General features: G+C 40.7%; 1 protein-coding gene across 2 annotated transcripts in view; it reads left to right on the top strand.

Annotated features, from left to right (window-relative positions):
• The window catches only part of LOC110154053 (dynein axonemal heavy chain 9), a 567,616-nt gene that overhangs the window by 85,559 nt on the left and 458,506 nt on the right, over positions 1 to 23,551 (top strand). For both annotated transcript variants that reach the window (XM_020917987.2, XM_055150409.1), the window contains exons 33-34: positions 618 to 774; positions 5,504 to 5,608. In XM_020917987.2, the coding sequence (XP_020773646.2) occupies positions 618 to 774; positions 5,504 to 5,608 (262 nt within the window). The remainder of the gene's footprint in view (positions 1 to 617; positions 775 to 5,503; positions 5,609 to 23,551) is intronic.

Here is a 23,551-nt window from a genome sequence, read left to right as displayed (position 1 = left end):
TACAACACTAGTTCACTAACTAGCTTGTGCCTGTAATGTTCTCTGAGAGGGATTTGTAGTTCAAACCAAGTGACTTATTTTTATGGTCAGATTATGTTAATATGTTAAATAATATGTTATGTTAAAGTAAAACTCATCCTAAAATCTAATTTGAGTAACAGAGTTTCAGACAGAGCAGTGCCTCTAGTTAGCTTCACCACCAAAGGGATGATATCAGCACCCTGAGTGTTCAGCTTTTTATTACATGTCCCAAAGCCCTAACCGTCCCTCTACCTAACCTCCAAACCTCCATCGACTCACTCTGTATTGGCAAAACGTCGCCCTCTGTGTAACTGCTGCTTTCACACTCGTCATTTTGGTGTAAAAAAGTTCATATTAACCGCAGTACATGGTTCTTGGGTTTTTATTTTGCTTTTTTGTCAGTTAATCAATTCCAATTCCTTCTATGCAACTCTGATCCAAATTTGATCCTATAACTGTTGACCTCCGTGAGCTTCATTTGACTGGATTTGAACTCTGTGTGAACTCTGACTCTCTTCGTCCTCTTCTTTATAGAGTTTATACTGACAGGCCTAAACCATCACTCTAACTGTGTGTGTGTTTGTGCCCACGTCCAGGTGCTACATCACACTGACCCAGTCCCTCCACCTGACCATGAGCGGGGCCCCGGCCGGTCCAGCTGGCACCGGCAAAACCGAGACCACCAAAGACCTGGGCCGGGCTCTGGGCATCATGGTGTACGTGTTCAACTGCTCCGAGCAAATGGACTACAAGGTACAGCCCCCGTCCTCATGAGCATTCCGCACACACGCTCTCCCCGCTGCCTCACTATTGTCATTAAACGTGTCAATCCACTGTTTCCTTCTCATCTTTCCTTCTGTCATCCTGCGCTCCGGCTCCCACCTCCGGAAAACAGCTGATTGGTATGCTGTGACTAAAGCCGGTGTAAAGTGGCCCTGCTTGGTGTGCTCTGACATGCACGCGTTCTGTTTGTGGATTCTCTGGCCGCACAAGACTGGTTTAAGGAAGATGTAAGGACTGAGATGAGATAAGAGCTTGGACAAGGTGTACAAGCATCAAAACATCCGTGTGGCAGCCTTTTGTTAAATATTGTTCGCTTTGGTGTCCCTCTAATCTTTATGTGTGACCACGGCTGTCAGCTCTGCAACATTACATCTCGCTCTTTTTAAAAAAGGCCTCTTGTTCTCGTGCCTGCATTTGGACATTTTAAATTGCAATATTGATCTAAAAGGTCTTAATAAAAGACTGCAGACTTCCGCTTTAGAAAACTGTGGTGCACAATGGAGCTGACACTGCTGCAAATGTCATCACAACAAAGAGCGGTGAAGTTGTCGGCACCTTCCATGGGTACATGCATCACACTAGCGACAGTGTTGGGGAGTAACAGATTACATGTACCAGAGTTACGTAATCAGAGTACAAATGATGAGTAACTGTATTCAGTTACAGTTACTGTTTCAGTGAGTGGTAATTGGATTACAGTTACTTTGTTGAAATAAATGGATTACAGCGCAGGATTTTCCTGTTTTCACATTTTGGGCTATACCCCCACTTTTTTTTCCTTTCTTTTTTCCGGTAATTCCACTCATTGCCGGAAACTAAACCAGGTCTGAACTAGATCTAAACCAGGTCTAAACCAGGTCTAAATCAGGACTAAACTAGATCTAAACCACATCTAAAACCAGGTCTAAACCAGGTCTAAATCAGGTCTAAAGCAGGACTAAACCAGATCTAAAACCAGGTCTAAACCAGGTCTAAACCAGGTCTAAACCAGGTCTAAACCAGGACTAAACCAGGACTAAACCAGGACTAAACCAGGTCTAAACCAGGTCTAAACCAGGTCTAAACCAGGACTAAACCAGGTCTAAACCAGGACTAAACCAGGATTAAACCAGGATTAAACCAGGTCTAAACCAGGTCTAAACCAGGACTAAACCAGGACTAAACTAGATCTAAATCAGGACTAAACCAGGACTAAAACCAGCTCTAAACTAGATCTAAACTAGATATAAACCAAATCTAAAACCAGGTCTAAACCAGGTCTAAACCAGGACTAAACCAGGACTAAAACCAGCTCTAAACTAGATATAAACCAAATCTAAAACCAGGTCTAAACCAGGACTAAACCAGGACTAAACTAGATCTAAACTAGATCTAAACCAGATCTAAAACCAAGTCTAAACCAGGTCTAAACCAGAACTAAACCAGATCTAAAACCAGGTCTAAACCAGGTCTAAACCAGGTCTAAACCAGGACTAAACCAGGACTAAAATCAGGATTTAACAGGATTTAACAGGATTTAACAGGACTAAATCATGCTGCACTGACGTGTCTCCTCTTTGATCAATAATATTTTTAATATGGTTAAATCAAGTCTGGGCTTTTTATTTTCTTTTAGCAGACAAACCATCTTATGTTACGATATCCTTGTCTTTGCTGCTCTACAACAAATCGAGTAATCCGAAGTATTCATATTACGTTACTCACTTTAAGTAATTTAATGGATTCTGTTACAAACTACATTTTGGGGTATGTAATCTGTAATCTGTAGGGGATACATTTTAAAAGGAACCTTCCCAACACTGAGTAGCGAGTAGTAGATTTATTATTTTTTGCAGAATCCTGTGTGTATCATGAGCAAAGGGAAGAACACTCGAGCAAAAACCACCACAAGGCCTAACATGGACCAAATGCTTTCTTCGATGCACACTGGCATAGCAGAACTCAGGCCACTTCCATGCAACCTAGCTCCGAGGAAGCTAATGTCAACTCCAGCCCAACTTGAGATAATAATAGTGGAGAACCTTTAACCATACCACATAGAATTTGGTTTTGGAAGGAATCGAAAATGTAACCAAAATGCTCTTATTCTTGTTGGGACTGAGGTTTGGGGCCAGTCTTTATTTTTGTTTCACTTGCACAGTTGTTACATTATTAAACATCAATTAGAATACATTATCGTAGGATATTTTAGGTTGTCATAGGTTCATTGATCCAAGTTTCATAATGGAATGTCAAACGGGACAGATCAAATTGGAAAGCTGTCCCATGATACGTCATTTAAGACATTTCCTACACTTCAGTTATCATTTGGTTCATGAGACAAAGAACTAAATCGCTACTTCCAGCTGAGGGACTTCCTGACAAAATGAGCACAAACTGTATCAACTGTTCCTCTGAATCCGTGGTGGATTCTAAACTTAGACACTTTAATAGCCTCCCTTGGTTGGTAAGCAATATTTACAATGATCTCTCTGAAGTCTGAGAATGATATTAAGAAGGGACTGAAAACAGTTTGGGAAAAGCATTTGGAGACCACTTTTGCTGTGGACGAATGGAGTACAGTCATAAAGAATATGTTAAAACCTGTCAGAGCCACACGTTCAAAATGTATTCAGTTTAAGATATTGAATAGACTGTACTGACACCTGTGACGGTCCCAGGGCAGGCATCAGTCAGACCGATATGTGTTGGAGGTGTAAATCTGCTCCTGGCGATTTGATTCATATGTGTCTTACTTGTCCTGGATTTTGAAGTTCTGGAATGATGTCATAGATCAAATTGGCCAAAGTCTGAAAAGTAAAATACTCTTGACACCCAGTTATGACTTTTGAATATCTCAGAGTCAGATAATAGGTATAAAGGGAAAGAGAGTTCTGAGAGCTGAAAACTGCTTTTACTGTGACCAAGTCATACTAAGACATGGAAAGAACAGAATAAACCCACTTACTTGGAATGGTACACAGCCCTCTCCGAAACCGCCTCATATGAGCAACTAATTTATCAAATTAATGACCGATGCATTTCTATGAAGAAAAATGGGAGCATTTTTTCTTTTATAACTTCATTAAGGGAATAAACATAGATAAGTGTCCCTTTTAATTGTACCACGCCTTTACTTCTGTACGTGTAGAGAATGTGTATATATGTGTATATATGTATGTATGTATGTATGTATGTTTTTGTGTATACTTCTGGACTTCTGGATTACAATTTGGTGCATATTTTATTAGATTTATTGTACTATTGAGTTGTGCAATCTGCATGGATTTAATAATCAGTTGGTTGTGATTAATTGATTCACTTGTTGCAGCCCTACTCAATTTTAAAATTATTTAGCTGCTTTTACTGTACAGTGCATGATGCAAGACCATTTATCTTATCTAGAATACATTAAAATCAGGTACAGGCTCTTTAATAATAATAAAAAATAAACACCATCTGCTAGGTTTGAATCCTGTTCAGACCATGTTCTGCCCTTGTGTGCTTAGGCAAGACACTTCACCCACCTAGCCTAGTACAAGTGTGGTGAGTGTGTGAGTGGGAGTGGTCAGAGGGGCCGAGTCTGTTCTAGGGGCAGTTTAAAAAACAATCAGCTCAATAAGAGTTACCTGCACTGAATAACAGTTCCTTAAACAGAACTCAGGTGTGGACTTGTTGTAGTTCAGAAGTGGAAAAGTAGAGAGTGAGGTAATCTTATGCAATCGTGTGGAGCTGAGGTGAGAGCAGGAGCTGAGCTTTCAGAGCTCGTTGTCTGTGTGCTGAGATCTGTGTGTCACAGAAGTCACAAGGCTGCACAGGCTGGACCACAATCACCAGATAAACCTCTTTCATTCTGGGAACAATAATGCTGCAGTATTTTAATAGAGCTGTTGTACTTGATCGTCTGATATAAAAGAAGAATATTGTGAATATGCAGGTCTGATACTATAGCTTTAAGTATCTGCTGATGCCCACTACCATCATCAGTGCAGACTGAAAACAGCATTTATTTCCTTAAAACAAAAATAAAATAAGGCAAAACTGATCCATATGTGTTATGGAGCTGTTTTTATTTCCTTCATGTCAGCACACAACAGCTCTGTACTGCTGGATTTCAGACAACATCACAACATTCTGTATGCCAATATTATTTAATACGGATGGGGGGCAGGTAAAATACAACATGTTAAAGTGTAGGTTTTTATATTTGTAAGTTTACATTAAAGATTTGAGAATAAAGTTTTTCGATATTTCACGACAAAGCACAATGCTATTGATAGGGAAATCTGTCTTTTGAGTACAACATCATCAGATTCTAAAATGTGTAAATCACCAATAAATAAAAGTTCAAATATTATGAGACTTTCTAGACCAACTATGACCATTAAATATTGTTCTTACATTGATGCATCTGTCCAGGCAGGATATTGGCTGAACCGATAAGCTACTATCCGGTCCAGCTAAATTTTCAATATCGGCGCCAGTATCGGATCGGTGAATCCCTCGTCTAAACTATAGAGTTAGCATGTCTAAAATTACACCTTTCCTAAAAGCATGTTTTAGTTTAAACTGTGAGCCCACTTAGTCTGTTACATTTCAAATTTCAGATGCATTTAATTTGGATGATTTGCAGGCCTAAAAAACTTTATTTCAACCCAGATCTCATTCAGGGGCTTTTCTTCTTGTATTGATGTGACTAATAGTTTCTCTCATCCTTCAGTCGTGTGGGAACATCTACAAAGGCTTGGCACAGACTGGAGCGTGGGGCTGCTTCGACGAGTTCAACAGGATCTCAGTGGAGGTGCTCTCTGTGGTGGCCGTCCAGGTACAAATGTTCAACATGTGTCTTTTTGTGTAATGTCATACTGCCTACTGTCACTTACTCACATTCACCCTTTCTATTTACACCCAAACACCAAAACGAGGCCTAACACCCAAACTGATGACAGGCTTAGAAATAATGATAGATAGGAGAGTTGTTTACCCGCTTTGCACATTTCTGTTACATCCTGTATCTCCCTCAGAAGTATCACATGATGGTGTAGTGACCATGTAGTGTCGGTGTAGTGATGACATAGTGATGACATAGTGATGACATAGTGATGACATAGTGATGACGTAGTGATGATGTAGTGATGACGTAGTGATGGTGTAGTGATGGTGGTATTGATAGTGTAGTGATGACGTAGTGATGGTGTAATGATGGTGTTGTGATGGTGTAGGGATGGTGTAATGATGGTGTAGTGATGGTGTTTTGATGGTGTAGTGATGACGTAGTGATGGTGTAGTGACGGTGTAGTGACGGTGTAGTGATGGTGTTGTGATGGTGTAGTGATGGTGTAATGATGATGTAGTGATAGTGTGGTGACGGTGTTGTGACAGTGTTGTGATGGTGTAGTGTGGCAGTGCAGTGATGGTGTAGTGATGATGTGACGTGTAGTGACGTTGTTGTGACGGTGTAGTGGTGGTGTAGTGGTGTTGTTGTGACAGTGTTGTGACGTGTAGTGATGGTGTAGTGACTGTGCAGTGATGATGTTGTACTGATGGTGTACTGATGGTGTAGTGGTGGTGTAATGATGGTATAGTGGTGGTGTAGTGATGATGTAGTGATGAGGTGATGGTGTAGTGACGGTGTTGTGACGATGTAGTGACTGTGTAGTAGTGGTGTCGTGATGGTGTAGGGATGGTGTAGTGTAGCGCTCTGTGTTGCATTTTTGTATGAAAGTGCTCTATAAATAAAGTTTGTTGTTGTTGTAGTGATGGTGTAGTGACGGTGTAGTGACGGTGTAGTGACAGTGTAGTGACGTGTAGTGATGGTGTAGTGACGGTGTAGTGATGCTGTAGTGACGGTGTAGTGATGCTGTAGTGATGGTGGTAGTGTGATGGTGTAGTGACGGTGTAGTGGTGGTGTGTGACGTGTGTGTGGTGTGGTGACGGTGTGGTGACGGTGTAGTGGTGACGGTGTAGTGACGGTGTAGTGACGGTGTGTGGTGACGGTGTAGTGTGATGGTGTAGTGGTGGTGGTGTAGTGACGGTGTAGTGGTGGGTGTAGTGGGTGGTGTGGTGACGGTGTGTGACGTGTGGTGTGACGGTGTGGTGACGGTGTAGTGACGGTGTAGTGACGGTGTAGTGACAGTGTGGTGACGGTGTAGTGATGGTGTAGTGGTGGTGTAGTGACGGTGTAGTGGTGGTGTAGTGACGGTGTAGTGGTGGTGTAGTGACGGTGTAGTGGTGGTGTAGTGACGGTGTAGTGGTGGTGTAGTGACGGTGTAGTTATGGTGTAGTGACGGTTTAGTGGTGGTGTAGTAGTGGTGTAGTGGTGGTATACTGATGGTGTAGTGTAGTGGTGGTGTAGTGACGGTGTGGTGACGGTGTGGTGACGGTGTAGTGACGGTGTAGTGACGGTGTAGTGACGGTTTAGTGGTGGTGTAGTAATGGTGTAGTGGTGGTATACTGATGGTGTAGTGTAGTGGTGGTGTGTAAGGTGTACGTTTAGTAAAAAGTAGTGCTGTCAGAGTTCACCCATGCGATGATTCAAAACAAATGGTTGCATTAATCTTCAGTAGCAAGTATAAGTATCCTCAGCATAAGTAGAAAGACGTTGGGGGACCTAACATTAACATTATTAAGAAAACAGCCTGTTTTCCGAGTTCTTTCTTTAACTGTGCTTGACTCATCCAACATGGCTGACAGTGCTGGGGCTCAGAGCGGCCGTATAATTGGACTGCTCTGATGTGATTGGACTGTAGCTCGGCTCTGGACGGAGCAGGCTGTGCTCTGGAGGGAGCTGATGAGCCCGGCTGTGTTCACTGTGTGCAGGCCTAGAGCTAAACTTATAATGAGGCGCGTCTGGTAAATGTATCTGTTACACTAATAGTGCGAGAAAACATTTCCCATGAAAAATGTGCATTCATTCTGGAGTTAAAAAACAAGCCCAGGGTGTTGTTTGAAAAAAAGGACTTAACAAAATCTCAAAGTGTGCAGAAAGTGCCACCGTACGAGGCTCAGTCTTTCCTTACAGCAAGACAGTACAGATGAAACTTTAGAGGCCAGTTTGTAAAAGTAGTTTTTATTTTGATTACAGTATAATGGACTGTTGCAGGCTTAAATTCTGTAGAGTTGAGGAAATAAATCCCCAGAAAGTCATCACTCTAATGTCTAGGTAAGTGAGTGTAACTGGAATCTAAAAATATATATTATATCGGGGGGAATCTTTGCACTTCAATAAGTTAAAAAAATAAATTAATAAATAAATAAAAAATAAATAATAATAATAATAATAATAATAATAATAATAATAATAATAATAATAATAATAATAATAATGACAAAAATACATTGAAAAAACTAAACTAGGGTTGAGCATGTTCATGTGTTAACCCTGTCTCCTGCTCAGCTCACACACACACACACACACACACACACACAGAGAGAGAGAGAGAGAGAGAAGGCAGGTAATCTGTCTGTCATAGACTGCATATATATAAATGGAAATATTGTGGCCCCTCTCTCTGCTGTGAGCCTTGTCATTTTGGTCTTAAAATTTTGTGTTTTTTTTTTCATTATTGTGTCCATCAAACAATCTTATTTATAATATAGAGTCCTGGCTCCAAATTTGCCCCTGTAGCCTCTAGTGTCGTGAGCTTACATTTGAGTGGCACTGAATGCTGTGAGTGACATCACACTCACTTAGTCCACTTTTCTATAAGATAAGATAAGATAATCCTTTATTGTCTCCCATGGGAGAAATTTGTCTTGGGACAGAGGGTAACATACTTTATCAAAAAACAACACAACACAAAGCACCACATAAACAAACACCATAGAACAAAAGCAGATACGACACCAAGTATGACCACGAGTGATGCACCAACAGGACCTTTAAATTATTCTTTACAGGCGAGTCCTTTGCATTCTTGTATTCTATTAATAATTGTATAATAAACCTATGTGCAGTTTTCATTGCACATTCCCTTTTACATTAATTTTTTAACTGCGCTATCTGAGTTTAGCAGATTAACATCTGACGGCACAAAAGAATGTTTGAATTTGTTCAGTTTAGAGTTTGGGACCCAGAACCTTCTGCCTGACGGCATCAACTCAAACTGACTGTGAAGAACATGGTGTGGTGTGGACATGAGGAGAGTTCTGCTGTACAGAGAACACCACAGAGACCATTCTGAGCTCTGTCTGATTTTTTTAAACTGTCCAAAAAGAGTCTGTGATCAACGAGAAACTAAAGCTATAGTCGCCAAACTGAGAGTGACCCTAAATATGTGATTCAGTATGTACACAGAGGATCGTGATCTATCAGTCGAATCATGTTTACTCTGGAAACTAGAGGTATTAACATCCTACATCTTTTCTTTTGTGATTAACTGCGATTTAAGTAAGCAACTAATTCAATTACAATTTGTAATTTCTGCCCAGCATTAACTAAATCTCCATGAGACAAGCCAGTTGCCAGCAGTGCCTCTAATCCAAGCTCCTCCCATGTGACTGAGTCGATCCACTGCCTCATATATACTGTATGTATAGAACTAAAGCTCCATTTGTGGACTCTTCTATTATTTTGGCACTTCATACTCCTATGCACTATTATCTGAATCTTGAGCAGAAGATAAGTAGATAATTATATAAATATATAAATAAAAGTAGTAGTAGTACTTTATCAGCCCCAGCATCCTCTAAACACCTATACCATCTTCCTGTGCTTTTGTGCCAGTCTGCGTTCTGTGGCGCAGCGTGGAGCACGTCTGTGGAATCACACGAGCATCTGCTGACTGCCCCAGCCTCAGACACTTCAGATAAACACGCTGATTGTGACCACCATGATACTGAACATAGAACTTTCCCTCATTATTCAACTTGACACCACCTACTCCCTCTTTGTGTGAAAGAGTGCCGAGCGCACCTCTGCTTTGACAGTTGGAAAGTGGCACCAGACTGAAGAGGTATAGTGTGGATGAATAAATAATAAATGTGTAGAGAAGTAGACCTTGAAAAGAGATGGGCGTCAGACTCCCACTGTGACAGCTGGCAGGCCGCTGAAGCAGGCTGCCGATTCACCAGCACACAGCCATACATCAGAGCACCGTGGGGAGCAGCTCCAGAGGGGGCACAATAAACCATTATCTCTATATTTAGATGACTGACTTTCAAGAACTCCAACTTCCTGTTTACCTTTGTCATGCATCCCAACTGTACTAATGTTAGGACTGTGTCATAAACTGTAAACAGAAGTGGACTGAGGGAGCGTGACGTCAGCCGCAGCATTCAGCTCCAGTCAAATGAAGCTCATGAGGCTTGGAGTTATAGGAGCCAATTTGGAGTTTTATATTAGAAACTGGTCATTATTTATGGATAAAACGGTGAAATAAATGTAACAGTCTTGTTACAGTTGGAATATAATTTAAACTCAATTCCACTTCAGCTGTACTTTAAATAATTTGGACCAGAAGATTCGACTACTTACAGGAGCAGTGATGTGAATGAGACTCAGACAAAGGCTTAAAAGTTTTAAATGCCGGCTTGTATTGTCGAAAAATAAAATAAAATGAATTGTAAACAGGATTATCTCTTTTGGTACCAACACTTCTCATTGACAACTTTCTTTACAATCACAGTAGTCAACAGTTCTTACCTGGGTGCACCCTTTCAAAATTACATTCAATTTAGTTCAACAAAAATATCTGGTTCAGTTCAAATTCGATTGACATTATATTCATGAAACAAATCAAAAAAAACAACCCTCTTGTGGAAGAATGACTCTACCCCACCCCAAGTTCACTTCCTGCTTGTAGATACGTGTACAGTCCGCAAAAGTCCTTCTGAATTCCAGGTAAGTTTTAATGTCCAGTGTTCCAGGGGAATGTGTGCAAGGAAGGGGCAGCAAAGGACAAGGCGTGGAAGGGTATGTTGCTGTGGGGCAACCACACTGCACCGTGCAGTAGATGATCGACTCAACCAGGTCCGCCCAACAAAAAAAACTGACCTGTCGGACACAGTGTCATAAAATACTATAAGTGCAAAGGAAAACTATTCTCACAATCTGTTCTGATTGTGACTTTTGCTTGTAACATTACCCATGTTCACAAGTAGAAATAAAATCATGAAATCTGAGTATTACTGTCTAATACATTAGCTTCTTTTAAACACATTAAAGAACATTGAGAACATTAAACATGTTCTCAAATCAACAACATGAACTGCATTAAAATCGCAGTGAAAAACAAAACATAGATTAATTCCCTCTGATAATCAAATATTTTTACAATGTAAGTATCAAACATATGCTTTTCACAATTTGACATTAACATAAACAACAAAATGCTCACCGATCTCACAATAGTGAAAAGGCTGGAGCTCAAAATGGCGCTTCCTCCTAGCCTCTCTCGTCTGTATTTGTTTTTTCAATCGCAGTTTTCTGCCAGTGTCTTATGTACTCGAATCGGAAGAAAGGAGAAAGAGACCTGGTGACTGGTGGCTGCACACATGTGGGGCCGTGGGGGGACGAGTGCGCAGCTAAGGAACAGCTCATTGGTCCAGAGCTAAATGTCAGTCACTGGGAAAAGTTAACTCTTTAGACCCTGACAATTAGTCTGTTCACAACAGAGTCATGTAGCAGTCTGGAACTACTAACAAAATAATGATTTGGGCTTGAAGCATATTTTATTAAAGGCACTCAAATATCAAATATGGGCTACATAAAAACATCAGGATCATGTAGAGTGGGTTAATCGGAACATTTCAAGACCAAAATGACACTCAGCAGTTACAGAAAATGGTGTGACTTTTTTTTTTTTAAATGTATGTGTCAATTAGAGGCAGAGTTGATGAACCCGGAAGCACCCCCATGCTCACTTCCTATGTGGAAAGCACTGGCAGCAGGTTCACCATGTCCATTTACATATACAGTCTATGGGCTGTATGTCTGCTCTGCGTTCTTAAGAGTTTGAACTGTCACAAAACATAACTCAGGTTAATAGACTCAAAAAGAGCTGAGTACACACTGCTTTAGTTTTACACTTTTTTACTGCACAAAGCACTATCACACAGCTCTCTTATGAAAAAAAAGAGCTTTGATGATAACAGATTATGAATCATGAGATATTGCTACAAAGACGTACTGCCATAAATTATACAATAATACAACTGATAACAACAATGCAAGATCATCTCAATAAATCATTTTCAGTAGTCCGCATCATTAAAAGACCTGAGTTGCAACAAACAACCAGCAGGAATGGACCAATAATTTATCCACCGAAGTCACTTATTCAGTCTTTTACAGCTCAAATCTTATTGTATTACAATAAAAAAATACCTCAAATCGTCCCATTTTTACCATGAATTTGTACACATCATAAATACTGAGCCACAAAATAAAAGTCAGTATAGTAATTATCCTGACAGATCTGTGAGTGTTGTGTGATTGTTGTGAATGAAAATGACATAATTTTGGACAAATAATCCAAACTGTTGATACATATCAGCTAAATAATACAGGCTGATCTAATGGGCCATGGCTGATGTGATTCTAAACAATCAGACATGAAAACGCCCACACTGGTCGATCTCTAGTCGATGTCTAGTCGCTGATACATTGTGATTACCGCGTTAAAATGTTGAAGCACACTGCAGCTCTTTCCATCTCACAGGGAGCGCAGACAGAACACCTGGAGCAGCTTTAACTGCAGACGCTCTGCAGATACTAAAAACATGAATAAGACGGTGAGACATGTGAAAGTGAATGTGACCACTGGACTGTGTAAGCAGCTCACTTACACACCGCTGATGTACTGACTGTTTTTATATGCAAAGTAGAAACATTTTTACTGGACTCAAAATCATGTTTTGACTGAAAAAAGAGAAGATGTTTTACTTCTTCGGCATATGAACTGCCAGCACACAACATATTTATCACCATGTTACCATTTACTCATTTGATGCTGAGTCAAAAGTCACTCTCCCTTCAGGAAACGTTAGTCAATTTTGTAAAGTAAATGAAAGTTGATTGTTTTAGTATGATGTTTTTGTATTTATAGACAGTGTTGGGGAGTAACAGATTACATGTACCGGAGTTATGTAATCAGAGTACAAATTATGAGTAACTGTATTCAGTTACAGTTACTGTTTCAATGAGTGGTAATTGGATTACAGTTACTTTGTTGAAATAAATGGATTACATGGCGGGATTTTCCTGTTTTCACATTTTGGACTAAACCAGGTCTAAACCAGGACTAAAATCAGGACTAAAGCAGGACTAAACCAGGACTAAAACCAGGACTAAAACCAGTTGTAAACTAGGTCTAAAACCAGGACTAAACCAGGACTAAACCAGGTCTAAACCAGGTCTAAACCAGGACTAAACCAGTTGTAAACTAGGACTAAAACCAGGACTAAACCAGGGCTAAACCAGTTGTAAACTAGGACTAAAACCAGGACTAAACCAGGACTAAACCAGGTCTAAACCAGGACTAAACCAGTTGAAAACTAGAACTAAAACCAGGACTAAACCAGGACTAAAACCAGAACTAAACCAGGACTAAAACCAGAACTAAACCAGGACTAAACCAAGACTAAACCAAGTCTAAACCAGGACTAAAACCAGAATTAAACCAGGACTAAACCAAGACTAAACCAAGTCTAAACCAGGACTAAAACCAGAATTAAACCAGGACTAAACCAAGACTAAACCAAGTCTAAACCAGGACTAAAACCAAGACTAAACCAGGACTAAAACCAGGTCTAAAATCAGGACTAAACCAGGACTAAACCAAGTCTAAACCAGGACTAAAACCAGGCCAAACCAGGACTAAACAATATGACACCTGACAGTAGGATGGACATAATTGAAGGCAGTAGTGATCTCATATAAAAATCATTTAACTAGCAATAATATTTTTAATATGTTTAAGGAAAGACTGGACTTTTAAAACATCTTCGTCTTTGCTTCTCTGTTCAAGGAGATTTGGGCTCAACAGACAATTTGAAGAGAACCAACATGAATTTTCAGGATGTGGTTGGTACATTCATGGAGTTTTAAAAAGCATGACAATATCAAGTAATCCAAAGTATTCAGATTACATTACTCAATTTAATGGATTATGTTACAAACTACATTTTGGGGTATGTAATCTGTAATCTGTAGGGGAATACATTTTAAAAGAACCTTCCCAACACTGTTTATAGAGAATTGTTGTGTGGGAGCAAATAGTTGCTGAAACAGGCGAGTTTTAACATTCTGGAAATTTACAGATGGGTAGTGATTACATCCGGTTACATGCCGCCATTCCGACACACCGCCGCTCTGACACTGACATCTAATTGTCGGACTGATGGCATTTCCATTTTTCATCAAACGTCCCTGTACATTTTTTTCCGTTAGTTGGAGTGGCGGCACTTCATATTTTATTTATTTATTTTTTCAACACTCGCCATTCTGACACACAAGGGAATTATTAAGTTGCAATGGTGCTCGTTATGTTCACGAACAGGCGGCATAGGAGTATGGGGGGAGGCATGGTCCATGCGGCATGGTTTAGTCCTGGTTAAATCCTAGTTTTAGTCCTGATTTTAGTCCTGTCCTAGTCCTGGTTTAGTCATGATTTAGACCTGGTTTAGCCTGGTTTAGTCCCGGTTAATCCCGGTTTAGTCCTGGTCTAGTCCTGGTTTAGTCCTGGTCTAGTTCTGGTTTAATCCTGGTTTAGTCTTTGTTTAGTCCTGGTTTAGTCCTGGTTTAGTCTTGGTTTAGTCTTGGTTTAGTCCTGGTTTAGTCCCGGTTTAGTCTTGGTTTAGTCCTGGTCTAGTCCTGGTTTAGTCCTGGTTTAGTCTTGGTTTAGTCCTGGTTTAGTCCTGGTCTAGTCCTGGTTTAGTCCTGGTTTAGTCTTGGTTTAGTTCTGGTTTAGTCCTGGTTTAGTCTTGGTTTAGTTCTGTTTTAGTCCTGGTTTAGTCCTGGTTTAGTCTTGGTTTAGTTCTGGTTTAGTCCTGGTTTAGTTTTGGTTTAGTCCTGGTTTAGTCTTGGTTTAGTTCTGGTTTAGTCCTGGTTTAGTCCTGGTTTAGTCTTGGTTTAGTCCTGGTTTAGTCTTGGTTTAGTCCAGGGTTTAGTCCTGGTTTAGTCCTGGTTTAGTCTTGGTTTAGTCCTGGTTTAGTCCTGGTTTTGTCTTGGCTTAGTCCTGGTTTAGTCTTGGTTTAGTCCTGGGTTTAGTCCTGGTTTAGTCTTGGTTTAGTCCTGGTTTAGTCCTGGTTTAGTCTTGGTTTAGTTCTGGTTTAGTCCTGGTTTAGTCTTGGTTTAGTTCTGGTTTAGTCCTGGTTTAGTCTTGGTTTAGTCCTGGTTTAGTCTGGTTTAGTCTTGGTTTAGTCCTGGGTTTAGTCCTGGTTTAGTCCTGGTTTAGTCCTGGTTTAGTTCTGGTTTAGTCCTGGTTTAGTCCTGGTTTAGTCCTGGTTTAGTCCTGGTTTAGTCCTGGGTTTAGTCCTGGTTTAGTCCTGGTTTAGTCTTGGTTTAGTCCTGGGTTTAGTCCTGGTTTAGTCCTGGTTTAGTCCTGGTTTAGTCCTGGTTTAGTCCTGGTTTAGTCCTGGTTTAGTCTGGTTTAGTTCTGGTTTAGTCCTGGTTTAGTCCTGGTTTAGTCTTGGTTTAGTTCTGGTTTAGTCCTGGTTTAGTCTTGGTTTAGTTCTGGTTTAGTCCTGGTTTAGTCCTGGTTTAGTTCTGGTTGTAGTTCTGGTTTAGAGGCGTGGCCCACAGCTCTTGTATACAAGGCAAAGGAGGTGACGCTCTAAACTCTGTCAGAATGGCGACATAAAAGGTGTCAGAATGGAGAGTTGGACCCCATTAGACATGGGTGGGTCAGATGAATCAAATGTATATTATATATACCGTAATATAATGTACAAATCACAGTATGTTGAGACATGAGATGTTTATCATAAAAATAATGACCTGTGAGATCTGGATATGGTTACATCTCTACTAAGCCGTAGAAAAAGCCTCATACATCTTCATTAAGTGTCATGTAGACAATGTGAACTCTCCTCCCACAGACAGTGAGGGATGCTCCTCTGTGTGGACGGGGAACAGCCTCTTCAGCACAGATCTTATCTTCTGCACAGGCCAAAGCTAATGGAGCAGCTCCACCTCCATCTCCAACACAGAGGACACTGAGGACACACTGTCTCAAAACTGCCCATAAGCAACACCGAGTGTCCTCGCTGTACTTCACCTGCACTCATGTGCTCACTCTAGAGACTGTATCAAGTGTTCAGCTCCAGTCAAATGAAGCTCATCGAGGCTGGTAGTTATAGGGGCGCATTTGGAACAGAATTTCACATTAGGAAAAGGAATTTATTTACGGACAAAATAGCAAAATAAAAACACCAGGATCATGTACAGCAAAATAATAGGAACATTTTTAAGACAAAAATGATGAGGCTCACTGCAGCAGTTACAGAGAGACAGGTTTTCATTACATTTTTCAATTATTTTGATGTAAGTCAATTGGAGCTGGAGCCGATGTTCACTTCTATTAGGATTTCTAATCTTACTTGAGTCCTTTTTTGGACATTTTGTGATTCTACAAGAATAATATTATTTTTTAAATAACATTACTCTCAAGTAAATTTTTGGCTACTCTACCCACTGCTGAAACCACACCACACACACAGCTGCACTGTGCACAACCAGACACACAAAAACAGCTGTGTGTTTTATTTTAAAGCAGACATATTGTGCTTGTGTCTCTATATGGTATAGTTATAATCTGACACCAGTGGGTCATTATGTTATCGCAATATTCATCTAAAATAAGTTAATAAAAGAAACAAGTTCACTGATTTTCATGTTAGAAATCTGCTGTACCCAGTGGAAGCAGACGTCACTGTAAACATTGTCTTAACAAAGCGCCGCGTGCTGTGGGCCCCTCCAGTGGACCGCAGCACATCACACTAGAGAGTCAGGAATTTTTTTTTTTCATTTGTACCAAAATGATGACGTGACACTGCTGAACTCAGTGTGTATCACTGATTATACTGCTTTCAAATTATTATGCAAACTGTGTTTAAGTGTCATAAAGGTTTTTTGTTTGTTTGTTTTCCAGTGAAACTCATGGACGGTTTTGTGTTTCAGGCTCTTTGGGTCAGTGAAATAAATCTCCTGTGTCAGTTAGTCCTCTAAAGGTTGATGACTAGAACATTCTGATGACTGTCATTTATACCGAATATTTGGCAACATCAGAGAAAAATATTATTTGCATAATAATTTGGAACACAGTGTAAGAAAATAAGATAAAGTAAGTACAGAGAGGAAGTTGATCGACAATAAGCGATTACAGATAAATAAGATAGTGATTAGGATATTAAAGATAAAGATTAAAGAGCAACCAAATACTACTTTGACAGGCTAAATGGGTTAAAAGCTCTGAAAAGTCAATTTTGCAGAATAGATATGTTTTTGTATGTATCAGAAAATGTGTGGATGATGTGTCGTCTTTAAAGTGTGTGTAAGTGAGGGAGTTGCAGAAGACAGACTGTCCGCTGTGTGCGAGCCGTGCACAGCCCCCACCTCATCCATCGTGCCGGAGCTGTGGCAGTTAGCTGGGCTTTGTGTCCTCCCGCTGTGTGCTGCTCCGCTCCCACATGTGGCCCTCCAATTGTGGGGTAAATAAAGCAGAGCGGAACAGACGGCCATCCCACTCAACAACATGGAGATAAATGGGATGCCGACACCAGCGCGCTCTGTGGATATATTGAAGCTCCACTCCACTGGCTCTGCACTGTTTGTACAGAGCGCTCCACCCCTGGATTCTCGGCTCAGAGAGGAGGATTGTGTTTTCAGAATGTATTTTTGGTGTTATCCCAGTGGGGTTGCCTCGGAGCCAGTGTCACTTCACATCCAAAACAAGCTCCACTGATGTTTCAAACTTTTTAAGCCTTTGCCGCAGTTTGTGTTGTCTCTAACCCCTCTGTGTTCCGTCGGTATGGCCCTGTGATCTGCCTCTGTCTGCTCATCCGTGAACGCTCTTCCCACACGGCGGCCGCACACATGTAAAATTCATAGAGGCGTATTTGCGGCGTTTCGCTTGGACCCGCGCTGTATGGAAAGTTCATTTCTGATATCTCATTCAATCATAATGCAGACAAGCTGAGCCCTGGCAGTCCATCCATCCGGTAAACTGTGGCGGATAGCGTGCTCGTAATATTCGCATTATTGATGGAATTGTGTCCCAGGAAAACGTGCATGCGGCGTGGCGGTCGACAGCCTGTTACAAATAGACTTTGGTGTGTGCTTATGGTGATGATAATGATATGCTAATAGCTCATTCTAAACCTCAACTGTTGCACGCGCCTCAGACACCAGCGTTGCGTAGCCGGTCCCGTCTCTGTGCCAGATAGATAATACGCTGGCGCCCGGCTCAGTCTGCTATAGAGAAGAGGAAAGAAGTTTGTGTGGATTTTCAAACAATAGTTGGCCCCAGTTCCTCCCCTGGATTATCAGTGCTGATGCCGGGGCTTCCGCTGGTAGGAACATTCTTGCAGAGAATAAATAAGATGAAATGTACACGTTGCCAGGCAAACTCCGAGAGCCAAGTCTGAGTGGCTGTAGGGCAGCACATTAATCATCTCAATCATACTTTAAATCAGACCTATTCTCCACAGTCGACTTTCAGAGCTTTAGCCATGTCAGAGTTGTATTTGGAGTGATTTGTGCGTGTTAGAACATTCTCTAATCAATTATTTTCAAGACACCATTTTGCACCCCAGTTTCCCCACTTGCATTTGCCACTACTCTGTATTTACTTACTTCATTCCTCAATTGTAGTCATTTTGATGAGATGAAAAAAAATCTACTACTCACTACTGTGATGTGCAGCGGTCCATCTCAGGTGCAGACAACTTCACAGCTCTTTATTGTGACAAAGCCTAACACATGAAATAATAGACAAAAAAAATTCAGATTCTTTGATATTTAAGTCTTTATTGGACCTTAAAACTAAATGTAAATGTAAATAATAATAATAATAATAATAATAATAATTTTTACCATTTTATAAATAAAAAATGTATCATATTTAATACGTTAGGCCTTCATGGCCATTTTATAGAACCCAAACGTGTTTATTTTTATTTATTGTTTATTGAGTGAATCCTCTATATCCTCTGAATCAGTCAAATATAGATTATTGTTATTTTGTGTGTGAAAATTGAAGAGACAGGACAGTTACGACCAAATAAACCATTAAACCTTTCATTTATAAACAAGTCATGTAAAGATATAAATTCCACCATTATCCAATACTACTACTACTACTACTACTACTACTACTACTACTACTACTACTACTACTACTACTACTACTACTACTACTGCTACTACTACTAAAATTGTGTGGTGTTAAATTTGCATGGAATTACATGAACTATGCAGATTGCATTATAAAATACAATATAATGATTAATGACGAACAGAATCACAAAGACCTTCTGTATCAAATGTGATACATACAGTTTTACCACGATTTTTCTACAAAATGAAAATAATAATATGAAGACTTCATAGATTAATCTAAGAAAGTCAATGTTCATGTTGAAGAATCACTAACAATATTTAGGCAATTCTTTCACTAACCTTTTCAAAATTGACAAAGTTGTTCCTCCAAAAACAAAGAAAGTCATGTTCACCAATGCGGCCATTTTGAAACTTTTACTGAAAACTATGGAAAGTCCACAAAGGGGCAGCTGACAGTATTTAATTGTATACAATAGGTTTTTCAGGAAAAGTATTGATTATGTGTGTGGGGCAGAGGTCTCAGAATGTTGTGTATCAAATATGATACAAATGACTTTATAGAGTTAGATGAATATTGCAATTGAAAATGTTCAAATTACAAAGGTGGAATGTAACAAAGTAAAAGTAAGGGACTGCACTTATGTAAAATTTTTAGGCATCTGTACTTTACTTAAGTACATTTTACAGTACTGTTTCACTTTTACTTCACCACATCTGACAGCAGGTATCTGTACTTTTTACTCCACTACATTTTTTAACTGGAGTGAAAACTAAAAGTATTTTTCATTATTGTTTGAGATCTGCTGAAGGCTGAGAGTTTATTTTTAATACATTCATAGTTTGAGCAAACACAAATATACAAACACATTTGAAGCCTTATAAGACCTCAAAATCTGCACCAAATATATTTTTACTCTTTTTACTTTACATTCACTTCATTTTTTAATTAGGTACTTGAACTGTGGCTCAATAAAGTTTGTCTAAGTTTATACATTCATTTGATTTTTATCTTGATTTTTTACTACTCCAAATACTTGTACTTTTACGTGAGTATTTTTCTGCTCCATTATCTGTACTTTTACTTAAGTAACAAACTTGAATACCATATTTTTTGGACTATAAGTCGCTCCGGAGTATAAGTCTCACCAGCCAAAAAATGCGTAATGAAGAAAAAAAAAACCCATAAATTGTCACATTTTTCTATAGCACTTTTCCACCTTCAAGGCACTCAAAGCAATTTACAACAAGGAACCACTCACCCATTCACACACCAGTGTACACAAGGTGGGTTAAGTGTCTTGCCCAAGGACACAATGGCAGCATTCATCTGTGGGAGCTGGAATCACACCAGCCAACCTGTGGGTCAGTGGATCTGACCGCTCAACCTGTGATGTTTAGGTCGAGAGCAGGATTTGAACCGCCAACCTTCAGATCAGTGGGAGAATGCTCTACCAACTGAACTACTGCCACACATAATCAGTTCTTCAGATAACTACAGGATAAACAACAGAACATAAGTTTACCAAACTCTCCATCTCACTCCAAATCACTAAATAAATTGAATCCATTGAATTCTTCATCCTTGGTGTCACTTCTGAGCAACTCCACGCAACTTTGGTTGTCACTGAAGTCCAGGCTTTGGCGATCCACCCAGTGACTTCAAGGAAAGTTACATGGTGCATCCTCCCAGTTGCCGTGAAGCTGTGTTCTCCATTCCCGCTTTTCTCCAGGCCATCAAGTTTCTTGAGGGACTTTCTTTCTGCTGCATGATTGTTGTTTTCTGCTGCATATTTCACTGCTTGCAGCAAGACAAGGAGACATACGCAGAAAACTAATACACAAGCCTAGAGCGCCCTCTCGTGGCTGTCAGGCTGACAATTTTAATATATAAGTCGCACTGGAGTATAAATTGCAGGAAACACTCAAACCATGAAAAAAGTGTGACTTATAGTCTGAAAAATACAGTACTAATTCCCTGTCTGTGAAATGATAACACAGTGATCCACGGGTGTCAAGACCTACAGAATATGAACTACATTTGGACATAATCTGACAGCATGTTACATGTAGAATTATTCCAGCCACTAAATAAAAAGCTGGAGTGCAGCAGTGTTATGTGCTCCCTGTGTGCTGTAAATGTGCAGATGATCCAGACTCCACCTTTCAAGTGCTCTTCACAACCATTTACACTCTCCTGATATCTGAGAGTTTTACACAATTATGCTAAAATCAATAAAGACTGTCACAGAGAACATGTTAAAGACTTTTATACACTAGGGAACGCTTCACTATCAGGAGGACACTTAAACCACGGAATTCAACTGGAATATATATACCACACATGTCAAACTCAGGCCTGAGGGCCAAATTTGACCCACAATATAATTATATTTGGCCCGAAAGATCATTTCAAATCTGTATTAGAGCTGGACCGCCACTACAGACTATAGAGACATGATTTATTAAAATGTCGTTATTATTTTATATTCTGCTTGTTCTGGATTCAATGCAAAACTATTATTAAACATTTATTTTAATAAGAAAAGGTTTAACATTACAGATCTCAAAAGAAGAGAAAACATGCAGATGTTGAAATTTTTCAGTAAATATTTATTTTGGCCCACGACTTAGTCCCACTTTTTAATTTTTGGCGCTCTGTGAATGTGAGTTTGACTCCCCTGATATACACCATATACACCACCCGCCTCACTCACATGTACACCACCCGCCTCACTCACATGTACAGCACCCACCTCACCCGCATATACACCACCCGCCTCACCCACATATACACCACCCGCCTCACCCACATATACACCACCCACCTCACCCACATATACACCACCCGCCTCACCCACATATACACCACCCGCCTCACCCACATATACACCACCCACCTCACCCGCATATACACCACCCGCCTCACCCAAATATACACCACACACCTCACTCACATGTACACCACCCGCCTCACTCACATGTACACCACCCGCCTCACTCACATGTACACCACCCACCTCACTCAAATATACACCACACACCTCACTCACATGTACACCACCCACCTCACTCGCATATACACCACCCGCCTCACTCACATGTACACCACCCGCCTCACTCACATGTACACCACCCACCTCACTCAAATATACACCACACACCTCACTCACATGTACACCACCCACCTCACTCAAATATACACCACACACCTCACTCACATGTACACCACCCACCTCACTCGCATATACACCACCCACCTCACTCACATATACACCACCCGCCTCACTCACATGTACACCACCCGCCTCACTCACATGTACACCACCCACCTCACTCAAATATACACCACACACCTCACTCACGTATACACCATCTGCCTCACCCACACATACACCACCTGTATCACCCGCACATACACCACCCACCTCACCGACACATACACCACCTGCCTCACCCGCATATACACCACCCGCCTCACCCGCATATACACCACCCGCCTCACCCGCATATACACCACCCGCCTCACCCGCATATACACCACCCACCTCACCCGCATATACACCACCCACCTGTCCTCTGGGGTGAGATACAGGAGCCGCTGTTCCTGCACCACCAGAGTCACTAACAGCTTCATCCACCAGGCTGTTAGGATGCTGAACTCTCTCCCCTCTCTAACCACCAGGCGACCAGGAAGCAGGAATCTGTGTCTCCCCAAAGAAGAACACTTTTTCTTTTATTATTATTTATTTATTTATACATTTGGGAGTGAGAAACAAAATTTCAATTCTTCATATGTTTCCTTCTGAAAGCGACATAGTGTATCTTTAAAAATCTATTTATTGCCCTTAATTTAACCAGCCTCACTGTAAATCCTTTTTTCTCCTTTTCCCCTGGAGTCAGACCCAGTTGTTTCTTGAGGTGTGAGTGTTGTGCCACTGTGCCGCCCTTTGCCCTCTTTACTTCTTTACTGTGTGATTCCAGGCAAATCACCTTCTCTATGGGGACAAGCAGGTGGCAAAAGTTACACAGTGCACCTTTAAGTAGACATTCTATTTGGCAGCGCATATGGCAATTTAAGACAAACTTTCTCTTGCTCTGAGTCCCCAGTCCCGTATCAGTGAGCTGCATTGTTCATCCCAACCTGAAGCCCACAATACTTAGAACAATAGCTGCTTTTCTGAGCTCCACGCGCCATTGTAGCCGAGTTCCCATCTGCTGTTTTACTCCAACATCACCAAATGAAGGCGCTGAATGGGGCCATATTGCTTGTACCCTTCTTTGGAAATCTTTCGCGGAGCGTCCATGTGTTTCCTTTGTGTGTGTGTATAGAAAGTGAGTCAGCCTTAGGGGCTTCGGTGACACCTGCCTCAGTTTAAATGCTGTTTTGAGCGCGGTGCCAGGCTTACAGGTGCAGCCCACAATCCATTCCGCAGAACACAATGCAAATCCCCCACCCGCAGGGACATCACAGGCTTTCCAATTGCGTGT

Source organism: Boleophthalmus pectinirostris, unplaced genomic scaffold, assembly GCF_026225935.1.
Source record: "Boleophthalmus pectinirostris isolate CB_2022bp ecotype Guang Dong unplaced genomic scaffold, ASM2622593v1 HiC_scaffold_14, whole genome shotgun sequence".
In the NCBI taxonomy this organism is placed as follows: Eukaryota; Metazoa; Chordata; class Actinopteri; order Gobiiformes; family Gobiidae; genus Boleophthalmus; species Boleophthalmus pectinirostris.
The sequence above is the reverse complement of the archived record's forward strand: the minus strand, read 5'-3'. Positions and strand labels throughout refer to the sequence as shown.